This window comes from Oncorhynchus tshawytscha, linkage group LG12 (genome assembly GCF_018296145.1).
Source record: "Oncorhynchus tshawytscha isolate Ot180627B linkage group LG12, Otsh_v2.0, whole genome shotgun sequence".
In the NCBI taxonomy this organism is placed as follows: Eukaryota; Metazoa; Chordata; class Actinopteri; order Salmoniformes; family Salmonidae; genus Oncorhynchus; species Oncorhynchus tshawytscha.
In genome coordinates this window covers 36,079,662-36,094,285 of record NC_056440.1, presented here as the reverse complement: position 1 = coordinate 36,094,285, position 14,624 = coordinate 36,079,662, and the positions used below count along the sequence as shown (strand labels likewise).

Here is a 14,624-nt window from a genome sequence, read left to right as displayed (position 1 = left end):
GAGTGCAAATGAGGTAAGTTAAGGAAATAAAGAGAATCCTGGCTGACTGGCAGATCCTGGCCGAATGGCAGTTCTGGCAGATCCCGGCTGACTGGTGGATCTGGAAGAGTCTGGTTGACTGGCGGATCTGGAAGAGTCTGGTTGACTGGCGGATCTGGAAGAGTCTGGTTGACTGGCGGATCTGGAAGAGTCTGGCTGACTGGCAGATCTGGAAGAGTCTGGCTGACTGGCAGATCTGGAAGAGTCTGGCTGACTGGCAGATCTGGAAGAGTCTGGCTGACTTGACAGATCTGGAAGAGTCTGGCTGATTGGCAGATCTGGAAGAGTCTGGCTGACTGGCGGATCCTGGCAGACTGAAAGATCTGGCTGCTCCACACCGACTGGCGGCTCTGGCTGCTCCACGCTGACTGGCGGCTCTGGCTGCTCCATGTAGGCAGACAGCTCTGGCGGCTTCTTACAGAATGGCAGCTCTGGCGGCTCCGTGCAGACTGGCAGCTCCTTGCAGACTGACATCTCCTTACAGACTGACAGCTCCTTGCAGACTGACAGCTCCTTGCTGACTGGCAGCTCCTTGCAGACTGGCAGTTCTTTGCAGACTGGCAGCTCCTTGCAGACTGGTAGCTCATTGCAGACTGACAGCTCCTTGCAGACTGGCAGCTCTGTGCAAACTGGCAGCTCCTTGCAAACTGGCAGCTCCTTGCAGACTGGCAGCTCCTTGCAAACTGGCAGCTCCTTGCACACTGGCAGCTCCTTTCAGACTGACAGCTCTGCCTGCTCCATGCAGACTGACAGCTCTGGCTGCTTCATGCAGACTGACAGCTCTGGCTGCTCCATGTAGACTGGCAGCTCTGGCTGCTCCATGCAGACCGACAGCTCTGGCTGCGCTGAACAGGCGGGAGACTCCAGCAGCGCTGTAGAGGAGGAAGGCTCTGGCTGCGCTGAACAGGCAGGAGACTCCAGCAGCGCTGTAGAGGAAGAAGGTTCTAGCTGCTCTTAACAGGCGGGAGACTCCGGCAGCGCAGGAGAGGAGAAAGGCTCCGACAGCGCTGGAGAGGCGAGGCGCACTGTAGGCCTGATGCGTGGTGCTGGTACTGGTGGTACTGGACCGAGGACACGCACAGGAAGCCTGGTGCGGGGAGCTGCCACCGGAGGGCTGGTGTGTGGAGGTGGTACTGGATAGACCGGACTGTGCAGGCGCACTGGAGCTCTTGAGCACCGAGCCTGCCCAACCTTACCTGGCTCGATGCCCACTCTAGCCCGGCCGATACGCGGAGCTGGAATATACCGCACCGGGCTATGCACCCGCACTGGGGACACCGTGCGCACCACTGCATAACACGGTGCCGGCCCGGTCTCTCTAGCCCCCCGGTAAGCACAGGGAGTTTGCGCAGGTCTCCTACCTGGCGTAGCCCTACTCCCTGTGAGCCTCCCCCCCAAGACATTTTTGGGGCTGACTCTCGGCTTCTGTCCGAGCCGCCGTGCTTGCTTCGCCAACTCCATTCTCCGATAACCTTCCGCGCACTGCTCCATTGAATCCCAGCACTCTCCCTGGGTCGACCGCCCACCTGTCTATCTCCTCCCAAGAAGTATAGTCCATACTGTACTCCTCTTTGGGCTGCTCCTGTTGCCTCTTCTCCTGCTGCACCTTTGGGCGGCTACACTCCCCTGGTTTAGCCCAGGGTCCTCTCCCGTCGAGGATTTCCTCCCATGTCCAGAAATCCTTATTACGCATCTCCTCTTTGGGCTGCTCCTGCCTGTTGACACGCTGCTTGGTCCTTTTGTGGTGGGTGATTCTGTAACGGTTTTCGTTACGTTCTTTGTTTTTGTAGTGTTTAGAATTGATTTGTGTTTTACGTTTGTTCATTAAACATGGATCGCAATCTACACGCTGCATTTTGGTCCGACTCTCCTTCACCACACGAAAACCGTTACACACTGGAAGACAAATTCACCTTTCAGCAGGACAATAACCTAAAACACTATCTACACTGGAGTTGCTTACCAAGACGACATTGAATGGGGCCTAGTAACAGTTTTGACATAAATTGGCTTGAAAATCTATGGCAAGACTTGAAAATGTCTGTCAAGCAATGATCAACAACCAACTTCACAGCACTTGAATAATTTTGTAAAAGAATGACTGGCAAATATTGCACAGTCCAGGTGTGCAAAGCTCTTAGAGACTTACCCAAAAAGACTCACAGCTGTAATTGCTGCCAAAGCTGTTTCTAACATGTATTGATTCAGGGGGTTGAATACTTATCTACTCAAGATATAAGCCCTATTATATCTTGTTTTGAAAGAGCTGCAAAATCTGGACCCCTACAAATCAGCCGGGCTAGACAATCTGGACCCTCTCTTTCTAAAAGTATCTGCCGAAATTGTTACTAGCCTGTTCAACCTCTCTTCGTATTGTCTGAGATTCCCAAAGATTGGAAAGCTGCCGCGGTCATCCCCCTCTTCAAAGGGGGGGACACTCTAGACCCAAACTGCTACAGACCTATATCTATCCTACCCTGTCTTTCTAAGGTCTTTGAAAGCCAAGTTAACAAACAGATTACTGACCATTTCGAATCCCACCATACCTTCTCCGCTATGCAATCTGGTTTCAGAGCTGGTCAGGTTCTAAACGACATCATAACCGCCATCGATAAGAGACATTACTGTGCAGCCGTATTCATCGACCTGGCCAAGGCTTTCGACTCTGTCAATCACAACATTCTTATTGGCAGACTCGACAGCCTTGGTTTCTCAAATGATTGCCTCGCCTGGTTTACACCAACTACTTCTCTGATAGAGTTCAGTGTGTCAAATCGGAGGGCCTGTTGTCTGGACCTCTGACGGTCTCTATGGGTGTGCCACAGGGTTCAATTCTTGGGCCGATTCTCTTTTCTCTATACATCAATGGCGTTGCTCTTGCTGCTGGTGATTCTCTGATCCACCTCTACACAGACGACACCATTCTGTATACTTCTGGCCACTCCTTGGACACTGTGTTAACTAACCTCCACACAAGCTTCAATGCCATACAACTCTCCTTCCGTGGCCTCCAACTGCTCTTAAACGCAAGTAAAACTAAATGCATGCTTTTCAATCGATCGCTGCCCGCACCTGCTCGCCCGTCCAGCATCACTACTCTGGACGGCTCTGACTTAGAATACGTGGACAACTACAAATACCTGGGTGTCTGGTTAGACTGTAAACTCTCCTTCCAGACTCACATTAAGCATCTCCAATCCAAAATTTAATCTAGAATTGGCTTCCTATATCGCAACAAAGCATCCTTCACTCATGCTGCCAAACATACCCTCGTAAAACTGACCATCCTACCGATCCTCGACTTCGGTGATGTCCTCTATAAAATAGCCTCCAACACTCTACTCAACAAACTGGATGCAGTCTATCACAGTGCCATCCGTTTTGTCACCAAAGCCCCATACAGTACCCACCATTGCGACCTGTACGTTCTCGTTGGTTGGCCCTCGCTTCATACTCGTCGCCAAACCCACTGGCTATAGGTTATCTACAAGTCTCTGCTAGGTAATGCCCCGCCTTATCTCAGCTCACTGGTCACCATAGCAGCACCCACTCGTAGCACGCGCTCCAGCAGGTATATCTCATTGGTCACCCCCAAAGCCAATTCCTCCTTTGGTGTCTTTCCTTCCAGTTCTCTGCTGCCCATGACTGGAATGAATTGCAAAAATCTCTGAAGCTCCCTCACTAGCTTTAAGCACCAGCTGTCAGAGCAGTTTACAGATCACTGCACCTGTACTTAGCCTATCTGTAAACAGCCCATCTACCTACCTCATCCCCATACTGGTATTTATTTTTTTATTTTGCTCCTTTGCACCCCAGTATCTCTACCTGCACATTCATCTTCTGCCGATCTACCATTCCAGTGTTTAATTGCTATATTGTAATTACTTCGCCACCATGGCCTATTTATTTTTTTAAATATTTTTTTTACTGCCAGTCAGCCAGGATCTGCCAGTCAGCCAGACTCTTCCAGATCTGCCAGTCAACCAGACTCTTCCAGATCTGCTAGTCAACCAGACTCTTCCAGATCTGCCAGTCAACCAGACTCTTCCAGATCCACCAGTCAACCAGACTCTTCCAGATCCGCCAGTCAACCAGACTCTTCCAGATCCGCCAGTCAACCAGACTCTTCCAGATCCGCCAGTCAGCCGGGATCTGCCAGAACTGCCAGTCGGCCAGGATCTGCCAGTCGGCCAGGATCCGCCAGTCAGCCAGGATCCGCCATTCAGCCAGGATCCGCCAGTCAGCCAGGATCCGCCAGTCAGCCGGGATCTGCCAGTCAGCCAGGATCTGCCGAAACCACCAGCCAGCCAGGATCTGGTAGATCCATCAACCTGCCTGAGCTTCCTCTCACTCCTGAGCTTCCTCTCACTCCTGAGCTTCCTCTCACTCCTGAGCTTCCTCTCAGTCCCGAGCTTCCCCTCAGTCCCGAGCTTCCCCTCAGTCCCGAGCTTCCCCTCAGTCCCGAGCTGCCTCAGTCCCGAGCTGCCCCTCAGTCCAGTGGGGTTCTGGGTGAGGACTACTAGGCCATGGTCGGCGGCGGGGTGGACTATCCAGGGACGCGAGGAGGAGGGACTAAGACATTGATTGAGTGGGGTCCACGTCCCGCGCCGGAGCCGCCACCATGGACAGACACCCACCCGGACCCTCCCTATTGTTTTGAGGTGCGTCCGGGAGTCTGCACCTTAGGGGGGGGGGGGTTCTGTCACGCCCTGGTCGAAGTATTTTGTGTTTATCTTCATTTATTTGGTCAGGCCAGGGTGTGGCATGGGTTTTTGTATGTGGTGTGTATGTATTGGGATTGTAGCTAGTGGGGTGTTCTAGTTAAGTCTATGGCTGTCTGAAGTGGTTCTCAATCAGAGGCAGGTGTTTATCGTTGTCTCTGATTGGGAACCATATTTAGGCAGCAATATTCTTTGAGTTTTTCGTGGGTGATTGTCCTTAGTGTCCTTGTTCCTGTCTCTGTGTTAGTTTACACAAGTATAGGCTGTTTCGGTTTTCGTTACGTTCATTACGTTCTTTGTTTTGTAGTGTTTATAATTGATTCGTGTTTTACGTTTGTTTATTAAACATGGATCGAAATCTACACGCTGCATTTTGGTCCGACTCTCCTTCACCACAAGAGAACCGTTACACAGTGTCTGTTGAAATGCAGACTGAACCAGATTTTCTCTAGGATTTTGCCTGTGCATAGCTCGATTCCATTTATTGTTATCCCCCCAATAAACTCCCCAGTCCTTGCTGATGACAAGCATAACCATAACATGATGCAGCCATTACCATGCTTGAAAATATGAAGATTGCTACTCAGTGATGTGATGTGTTGGATTTGCCCCAAACATAATGTTTTGTATTCAGGAGAAAAAGTTCATTTCTTTGTCACATTTTTTGCAGCATTACTTTAGTGCCTTGTTTCAAACATGATGCATGTTTTGGAATATTTGTATTCTGTACAGGCTTTCTTCTTTTCACTCTGTAATTTAGATTAGTATTGTGGAGTAACTACAGTGTTGTTGATCCATCCTCAGTTATTTCCTGTCACAGCCATTAAATTCTGTAACTGTTTTAAAATTACTACTGGCCTCATGGTGAAATCCCAGAGCAGTTTCCTTACTGAGTTAGGAAGGACACCTGTATCTTTGCAGTGACTGGGTATATTGATACACCATCCAAAGCCTAATTCATAATTTTTACTTAACTACCAATCGGTGCCCATGTTTGCGGGGCATTGGAAAACCTTCCTGGTCTTTGTGGTTGAATATGTGCATGAAGTTCACTACTCAACTGAGGGACCTTACAGATAATTGTACTGTATGTGTGGGGTACAGAGATGGAGTAGTCATTCAGAAATCATGTCAACCACTATTATTTGTAAAAATGTCTAAAAACAAAATTACACTTTGACATTATAGGATATTGTGTGGAGATTAGTGACACAAAATCTAAATGTAATTTTAAATGCAGGCTATATCACAACAAAATGTGGAAAAGTCAAGGGCATTGAATACTTTCGGAAGGCACTGTAGGTCTGTATAAGCTACCTAGGGAGTAGAGGTCTTCATCAACTTTTTGGACCCGGACAGGAACGGACCCGAGGACGATCAGACCCAGGCCCGATTGTACCCAGATTTTTGGGGGTTGGGGGAACTGCCCCGAACAGACCCGAGATCAATCAGACCGAAACCCGAATGGACCCGAGGACAATCAGACCTAGACCCGACCCGAACACGAATGGACCCAAGGACAACCAGACCTAAACCCAACCCGTAACCTAAAAGGTCCGATAGGGACCAGACTGACATATAAAATATGTTTATCAGCCAAGATGCTCTTCAGGTTAACAAATAGGTCTTTATATGTTGGCTAGGCCTTCTATAAGTCAATACATTTACCTTATTAGCGTAAAATGTATATTCTATAGGCTATGCAGTGCTGTGGTCAGATTCACTCATGTCTATCAGCTGTGGTTACACAAACCCGAGACCCGTTGTCATTCAAACAGGACCCGACCCGGACCAGATAGACAAGTTTTAATTTTGGACCAGTACCCGCTCAGGTCCCAATGTCAGGTATCAGGTTCGGTTTCGGGTGGACCTGTGAAGACCTATACTAGGGAGTCTATGTTGGACTAGTAGGTTTATAGTGCCCTTTTTACCCAAAACCATGCTGTGATTTTATTTGATTACGGAGACAAGATCTAACCTTCTACTGCGTAAATTCCGCAATGGGGGTTTGATTGAGTCGGGGCCCCGGTACGAGAAGACCTCAAAGAACACAGTGACTGTAGGTTTTACAAATAGCCAGGAGATGGTGCTGCTACTCTTTTACATTCCACTCCATCTGTGTCCTGTCTCTCCTGGTCCTGTGTTGTTGCGAGTTAGCCATACCGCTGCCAGATTGCGCTATTATAATAGTGCCGTCTGGCGGCAGTAGGGCTAGTTGCGAGCACCAGTGAGACAACTCTGAAACTTGTGCATACATTTTATATGTGCCACTCATTTATCAAATGAATGCTAAAATTATATAGAAAAAGGGCAGCTGTTACGTGTAATTCATATCCCTGTGCGCCATGCGTAAATGCTAATTGTCAGATTTGTCACAGTAAAGGCTGTAAAACGTTGTATGGAATATTAGAAAGTTATTAAACTATAATGAAACACGTCTGAAATTACTCTAAAGATAAGATTCGATAAGAAATATTATGTCCCAAGTTCATGTCAAGTGTGTGTGCAAATTGCCCCTCCCATGTGTGGAGAAGAGAAGATTGGTGGATGATCATTTACCCCTGATGCGCAGAGTTGAGGACTAGTGTGTGGACAGCGCCTTATCAGCTTGGAAAACTGATTGTTGCGCATATTACAGCAACAACATATACGATTTGGGTCTGTGGCAATGGAACCCTAATATCTCGTGCGGATGTCCTAATTTATGGATTGAGTAATACTGTAACCGACCTTGTCATTCCGACTCCAAAAGTTGTGCTGAGGGATTCTTTATCTGCTATCAAGCACCTGGGAGGAAAATGTGGAGATTTACGAATTTATTAGCTTGCCTACTGGTGGTGTGTAAAGATGTCACTGCACAGAGTAAGGTAAGTTATGGGCATGACTTGGTTATAGACTAATAACACCTATATAATGCTGCAATGGCACAAGTAAGTAAGGAACTCCCCCATATTTAATGGATCTAATTCCTCGTGCTAAAATATTAATACGAATTTGTCAACCCTGTCTTGCAGCTCTGCTACAGTACATTTATTATTGTTAACTTAATATCTGAATACCAATGTTTTATGCACTCTTTAAAAAACATATTATCCCACTTTAAAGTCAACGTATTTCAACGAAATGATTGCACAATTTGCGCAAATTAGCCTAGTTAATTCCTTCACGTGCGCGAAGGAGCGATCGACGCTTCTCTTGTGACACGAGGTTGTTGAAAGCGGGAAGCAGTTTGCTTAACAAACGATAAACATTATGCTCTTCCAATTATCCATGTGATTTCCAAATTAAAATGCCAATTCCCCAATATCAACTGTTGCCCTGTATGACCAGGTGTCCAGTCAGAGATCAGTTAATTTGCCTGACCATAGACACGGACTCTCTCCCTTCTCTCAGTCTGAACACGTGTTGATATAAAGAATAGATGTATGTCATTATTGAACATGACATCAGCCTTCTTGGCGTGTAAGTATAGACTTTGAATCCCCTTATTGCACATCAGACTAAGTAACCATTACATTAGGTTTCCCCAGTGAAAGGTCAAATAGGGCGTGCTTATGTTTGTCCTGTTTCACACATGTACATGTGTGTAACCTGTACAAGTGTGGTGTGAAATGGACATTTTTTTTTTTGCATATCCCACTCCCCGAGACACCCTTAGAGACTGAGGTAACTGCCAGGGATGAGCTATTATTTAGGCAACCCTGGAGCAATTAAGTTTCTTGCTCGGGGCAGAGCCACAGATTTTTCACCTAGTCGGCTCAGGGATTCAAACTAGCAACCTTTCGGTTACTGGCCTAATGCTCTAACACCCTCAAACTCGACTCTGGACCTCGAGACAGTTTCACTGCATTTTGTCATTGTTCCATTCTAATCAGGGACTGATTTAGACCTGGAACACCAGGTGGGTGCAATTAATTATTAGGTAGAAGACAAAACCAGCAGGCTCCGGATCTCGTAGGGAAGAGTTGAATACCCTTGCTCTAACCACTAGGCTTCCTGGCGCCTTTTATGTGTACTGCCTGATGCCAGATGAAATGTGGGAAGAGATGGCAGCCAGTGGGGTAACAGTAATATCTGCCCTGCCTTGTTTGCACAGCTGCTGGACTTCAGTAACCCCTCTCTCATAGACCTGCATTCCCCTGAGGAGAGTCTAATCCCTGCTCCCCACTGTAGAAGAAGAACAAAAATGGGCACAAAACAAGACGCACACAAGCACATGAAGGTTGTCGAGCAGATTTCCTTCATTGTGCATGAGAGGAAGTGTGGTGCATTTAGAACACTGAGCACAAGTGTCATGTGTTCACATCATGGTATTTGTGTCCTCTCAAGAACAGTGGAGTGTAACATTTCTCATAACAATGATAATCCCTTATTATTACAATGATCATCAAATGTATTGAGGGTAACAACTTACACAACTGATAACTCAGGATTCAAGTGGACTGTACCAAGGCCTTCTGTCAAAGGATTTTTTTTTTAATGGATGAGAGCTGCCCACCACTAATATGCATGTGAATATCTCATGGCTCAAAGTGGAGAGACTGACTTCATCACTACTTGTTTTTGTAAGAAGTGTTGACATGCTGAATGCACAGAGGTGTCTGTTTAAACTACTGGCACACAGCTCGGACACCCACGCATACCCAACAAGACATGCCACTAGAGGTCTCTTCACGTTCCCCAAGTCAAGAACAGACTATGGGAGGTGCACAGTACTACATAGAGCCATGGCTACATGGAACTCTATTCCATATCAGGTAACTGATGCAAGCAGTAGATTCAGATTTTCAAAAACAGATAAAAATACCTTATGGAACAGCGGGGACTGTGAAGAGACACACACACACACAGGCACAGACTCAGACACACATACACATGATAAGACACGCACACTACACACACGTACACATGGATGTGGAATTGTAGATATGTGGTAGTAGAGTAGAGGCCTGAGGGAACACACGCAATGTGTTGTGAAAAGTGTTATGAAATGTAATGGCATGTAATATTTTCAATTGTGTACAACAGCCTTAATGTTGCTGTACCCCAGGAAGAGTAGTTGCTGCCCTGGCAGCAGCTAATGGGGATCCTTAATAAATAGAAATAAATACAAATACAAAAGCATATTATAGGACCACTAACAAACTTGTGATTGATTTTAGCACGGCTATGGTTCTCTCTGTTCTCTGTGTTCATCTCATGTGCCTGTCTTGTGTGCTGCCTGGATGCCCTCTGTCCCCCTCTGTCCCATTGGACATTGCAGCACTGGTGACACTGAGATGATTGTGAGACAAAGCCAGCTCAGAGGAGGACACAGAGAGAGTGGTGGCGTGGGAACAGGCATGTGCACCTGCCCCTTGTTTTGGTTGTAAACAAACCCAGGAATCCCGCCGAGAGGTCCTTGAGAGGGCAGAGAGAGAGACGGACACCGAGACATAGGGAGGAGACTCACAGAATGCCCCTCTGTCAGAGTAATTAACTAACGAGACTTGGTGTGTCACTGGGACTTAATGAGTTAATGAGACTTGTCAGTCTGTCTGTCTGGGGGACTCAGTGGCCCCTGGCCCCAGTGTGGCTGGGAGAGGGCTCTAATTCTGAACAGCAGGAAATGAAGGAGACAGTGACACAGACCACAACAGCAAACAGAAAGCAATCTCCCTTTCCCTCTGAGCAATGTAATGTAGGAGAAAAGTAACACAAAGAGAGCTGAAATTACAAGCCCCGTTTGTCTGAGCCCTTCATCTAAGGATGCTCCATACAGAACATGGCTGCCAGAGGACCACATTGCCAAAGGGAAGTATGATTCACCCATTCTCTGCACCACTTGCCCTCCACCTGTTTCCCCAGTCTGCATTACTATACGCCTCCTTGGCTGTGTTTACACAGGCAGCCCAATTCTGATCTTTTGACCAATCAGATTAGCTTTGAAAAAGATCTGATATGAATAGATCTGATGTGATTGGTCAAAAGACCAATCAGTAGGGTGGCGGGGGGGATCTAATCGGGCTGCCTTTGTGTCTGACTGCAATGATGTGAGTTTGTGCCCAACGAGGAGCCAGCTTGGTCTTCCTATTAGTTCCACACAGGAAAGATATCCCCACTGAGCACACACTTGTTGAATCAATGTTGTTTCCGTGTAATTTCAAGGAAATTACGTGGAACCAACATGGAATAGATGTTGAATTGATGCCTGTGCCCAGTGGGTCTCCTTCAGCTGGCACATTCTCACTCAGCATTTATCACAGCCATGGTCCTTCACTGTGTTTTATGGTGGGGAAAAAACATCCAAGTAAAGGTTTGATACAATTGTACAATCATGTGGAATATTAGACACTGATCTATCTATCAGTTCCATCAATCTATCCAGTGGGCCCTGTCACACATCTGGCTCCCAAAACAACAGCATCTGGGGAGGAAAGCAATTGCAGCTAATTCCATTCATGACTGTGGTCCCCAGACATGCGCTGATAATTAAGAGAGAACTGTTTACAGATAAATCATCTGATACTGTTCCACAGATTAGATGATTCTCTCTTCCATCACCTTTTTTATCCGCCCCTCTTTCTCTCTGCCTCACTCTTCTCTCATTAGGCTCAATCAGTAGTAGCCACTGAGGTTAACCGGAATGTTCTGAGTGTGCTCGGTCGGACACATTATGGCCGCATTTACACAGCCAATTATTGGCAAAAGATCTGATCTGAATGGTCAAAAGGCCGATTAGTGGCAAAAGATCAGAAATGGGCTGCCTGTGTAAACGCAGCAAGCCTTGGATGGAATGTGGATGTGTACCCCCAAAAGCAGCAAGTGCTCAGTAAGCTTGTGTCCAGCTAATTAACGTCCCCGTGCTAATGCCAGTTTCTGTTCAGGTTAGGGACTGCAATCTCATGGTTCATCTCCAGGCTGAAGGCTTACGTTTCCTTTTGCAGTCCAGGTTCAGATTTACAGTGGCACTAAGTCTGTTTATCATAAGCAATACTAATTAGATTAGGAATCAGGTGGACTTTCTGGACAAGAATTTGGACTCCAGATTAGTCTATAATGTTTAGACTGGAGAGCAAGGTGATACGTCGGGGAATTTAAACAAATAGTTCAGATATCTTCATAGGTCAAAAATGATCTTAAAGTCAAGCTGAGTCAATATTCCATCATCTGTTGTGTAAACCTTAACTGGTGGATTACGGCCATCGAATTCCAGTTTAGTAGACGGTGATTCTGAGATGAACTTTCTCTTTAGCATTTGTCTATCCTGAAATATCATTGCTTTGATTTAGTCATCAGATAAACCCCTTCCAGACATGAACACTGTGTGGACTCATTCCACTCTAGTAGTCATACTAAGTATTTCTTTGTATCAGTTTACCTCAGAAACAGTTTCCTGAGTTAAGCGTCTTTGAAGTGGACAACACCCGGAACAGGGTCTGTTCTTTATCTGTTTATATTAAGAAATATAAACACTTTTGTGGAAAGTATCCTACATGAATTATCTTGTTTGTGAAAGCTACAGTGTCATTGTTAAGTCCATATGCCGTATGCCTAGTAACAACATGCAGGTGGCCTGAACAATTATACAAAACCTACGGTCTGAAACGGACATCCTTGTTTATACGGACCATGGTTAATGTTACAGTAACGCTTAAGGCCATCATATAATAACATTGCTTTTCTGTGTTTAAAGATAAGCCTTAAAAGTGCCTGGAATGTGCCAGCCATTGTGTGCAATGTATCTTGTTTTTAGCTGTTGTGGACACAATTGGGATTTCACTTAGTCGCTGTAAGAGTGACCACGGCCTTCAGTGAGTGAGTGATCTAATCATGTACTGTGGTCTGTGGAGTGTGTGAATGTGAAGCTGTGCAGTCGGGTCCCTTCCGCCGATTGTGCAGACCAAAGTTTGTATTTGAGTCCTATTCTTTTGACCTGAAACTTGACTGCTCTCAGAGGTCAGAGGCTACGGCGCCAAGCTCAAAGCATGCATTAAGCTCTTAACGGTCTTACTTACAAACGCTCTGGTGTCTGTTCTCATATGAACAGAGCAAGGACAATAACGGTTCTCACAGCCAATATCATTTCTTTAGAATTAGGACAGCTGACGTCCAACTTGCTCAGGTCTGTGTGTAAAGGAAAGAGGATTGATAGGGAAGAGGCTGCACATGAATGGTGTGTACGAACTCTTCCCTGTTGGTTAATACACAAATGCACACTATCCCAAATACAGGTGTCTAGGAGGCAACCAAACCCAATCAAGCTGGCAGGAATTCCACTAGGTTTGCCATGCTTAGTTGGTACTAGAAGCAACTTAAGCTGATGTTGCTAAGGAGCAGGCTGGGTTTGGATCGCCTGGGTCTGTGATGGAACAATAAGGCGCAGCAGGGCTGTGGGCACAACCCCTCCAAGGGAACTTTAATCTGCTAATCCACTCTGTTTTCATGTGGTTGTAGCATTTGTCAACCCACTGCCTTTTTTACTTGACATGGGTCAGGAATGGCCGGCCACTATGCACACAGGGGTCCTGCCCCATAATCAAAGACCCCTCTGAGTGTAAGTCTACAGTAATGGAGGGTACTGCCCCCCCACCGCTGTCACAGGCTACATTCCTCCACTAATGAGCCCCCCTCTCTCTCCCCTCACCAGCCTGCAGGGTCTGGCCTCCATAAAAATCCTCACTCCCAGAGACCACTCAGTCACTGGATATTTGTGCACAGTTGTGTGGATGCTCTCCTTGGGTTTTCTCTTTACTCACATTGGCAAGAAGACTTGATCTCCATAGATGTTTGTCCCGATCTACAGTTTATGTGCCCAGTGTGGATTTGGTGAAGGACAGGACTGATGATTCTTCCAGAAATACCTTGATTGAGTGCATAGTTGAGATGTTTATCATGTCTTGTTACAATGTGGCAAAGTAAGGGCTCAGACAGACAGTCACATTTCATTTCAAAGAGATAGAGACAGACAGAGATAATTTAATGAAGAATCCTGTGCTGCATTCTTGTGCTGCTGTAGGGGAGAGTGGAGTAAATTGAGTCAAAGGGGTAAGATGAGTCACCCTTTCTTCTAGGAAACCATACACACAATGTATGATTTGACCAAATGTTTAGGAAGAGGTCATCATTTCATAGAGTCTGTGAAGGAAGAAACCACATGGGAAAAGTGGTTAGCAAGTTAGGTCCAAAACACAGATTTTCACCAAATTTATTTAGTGTGTTAGATGTTTCATGAGGCTTGTATCTTAACCAAAGTAGATACTTTTAAGATTGTTCTATACGTCAGTTGGGGCCTTTATAAGCTTCAATATGAAGTCCTAAATCTAGCATGAAGGTGCATCCTTGTAGCTGTGTGAGCCAATAGTCAAAATGTTTGCCTTGGGGTAAGTTGAGCCAGTGGTTGAGCCAATGGCAAGTTGAGCAAATATAAGTGTTTTCTTCTCAGGGTCAATGCAAGGCATTATCGCTGGGATATGAGGTAACATGACCTGGCCTATGTTAAAAGTTGTAACACTGTGTGCTGAGAGTTGGGAAGCAAGTTCAGGGAGTGAGCGTTTTAATAAAATAAACAAAACAGAACAGAACATAATACAAAACAAGAACAGCACACAGACATGAAACTGAAACAGAAACCATGACACCTGGGGAAGGAACCAAAGGGAGTGACTATATAGGGAAGGTAATCAGGGAGGTGATGGAGTCCAGGTGAGTCTGAAGACGTGCAGGTGCGTGTAATAATGGTGACAGGTGTGCGCCATAACAAGCAGCCTACTGACCTAGAGGCCGGAGAAGGAGCACACGTGACAAAAGTTTTTTTTTTTTTAAAGTACAGTGTTTTTTAGTTAAAATATGATTACAATTATTAAAATTTTAAAAATCAATTAT

General features: G+C 46.1%; 1 protein-coding gene across 1 annotated transcript in view; it reads left to right on the top strand.

The window, feature by feature from the left end:
- Positions 1 to 7,300: 7,300 nt before the first annotated feature.
- The window catches only part of LOC112264100 (olfactomedin-like protein 2A), a 32,664-nt gene continuing 25,340 nt past the window's right edge, over positions 7,301 to 14,624 (top strand). The window contains exon 1 of the mRNA XM_042294878.1: positions 7,301 to 7,627. Coding sequence (XP_042150812.1) covers positions 7,559 to 7,627 — 69 coding nt within the window. The 5' untranslated portion in view covers positions 7,301 to 7,558. The remainder of the gene's footprint in view (positions 7,628 to 14,624) is intronic.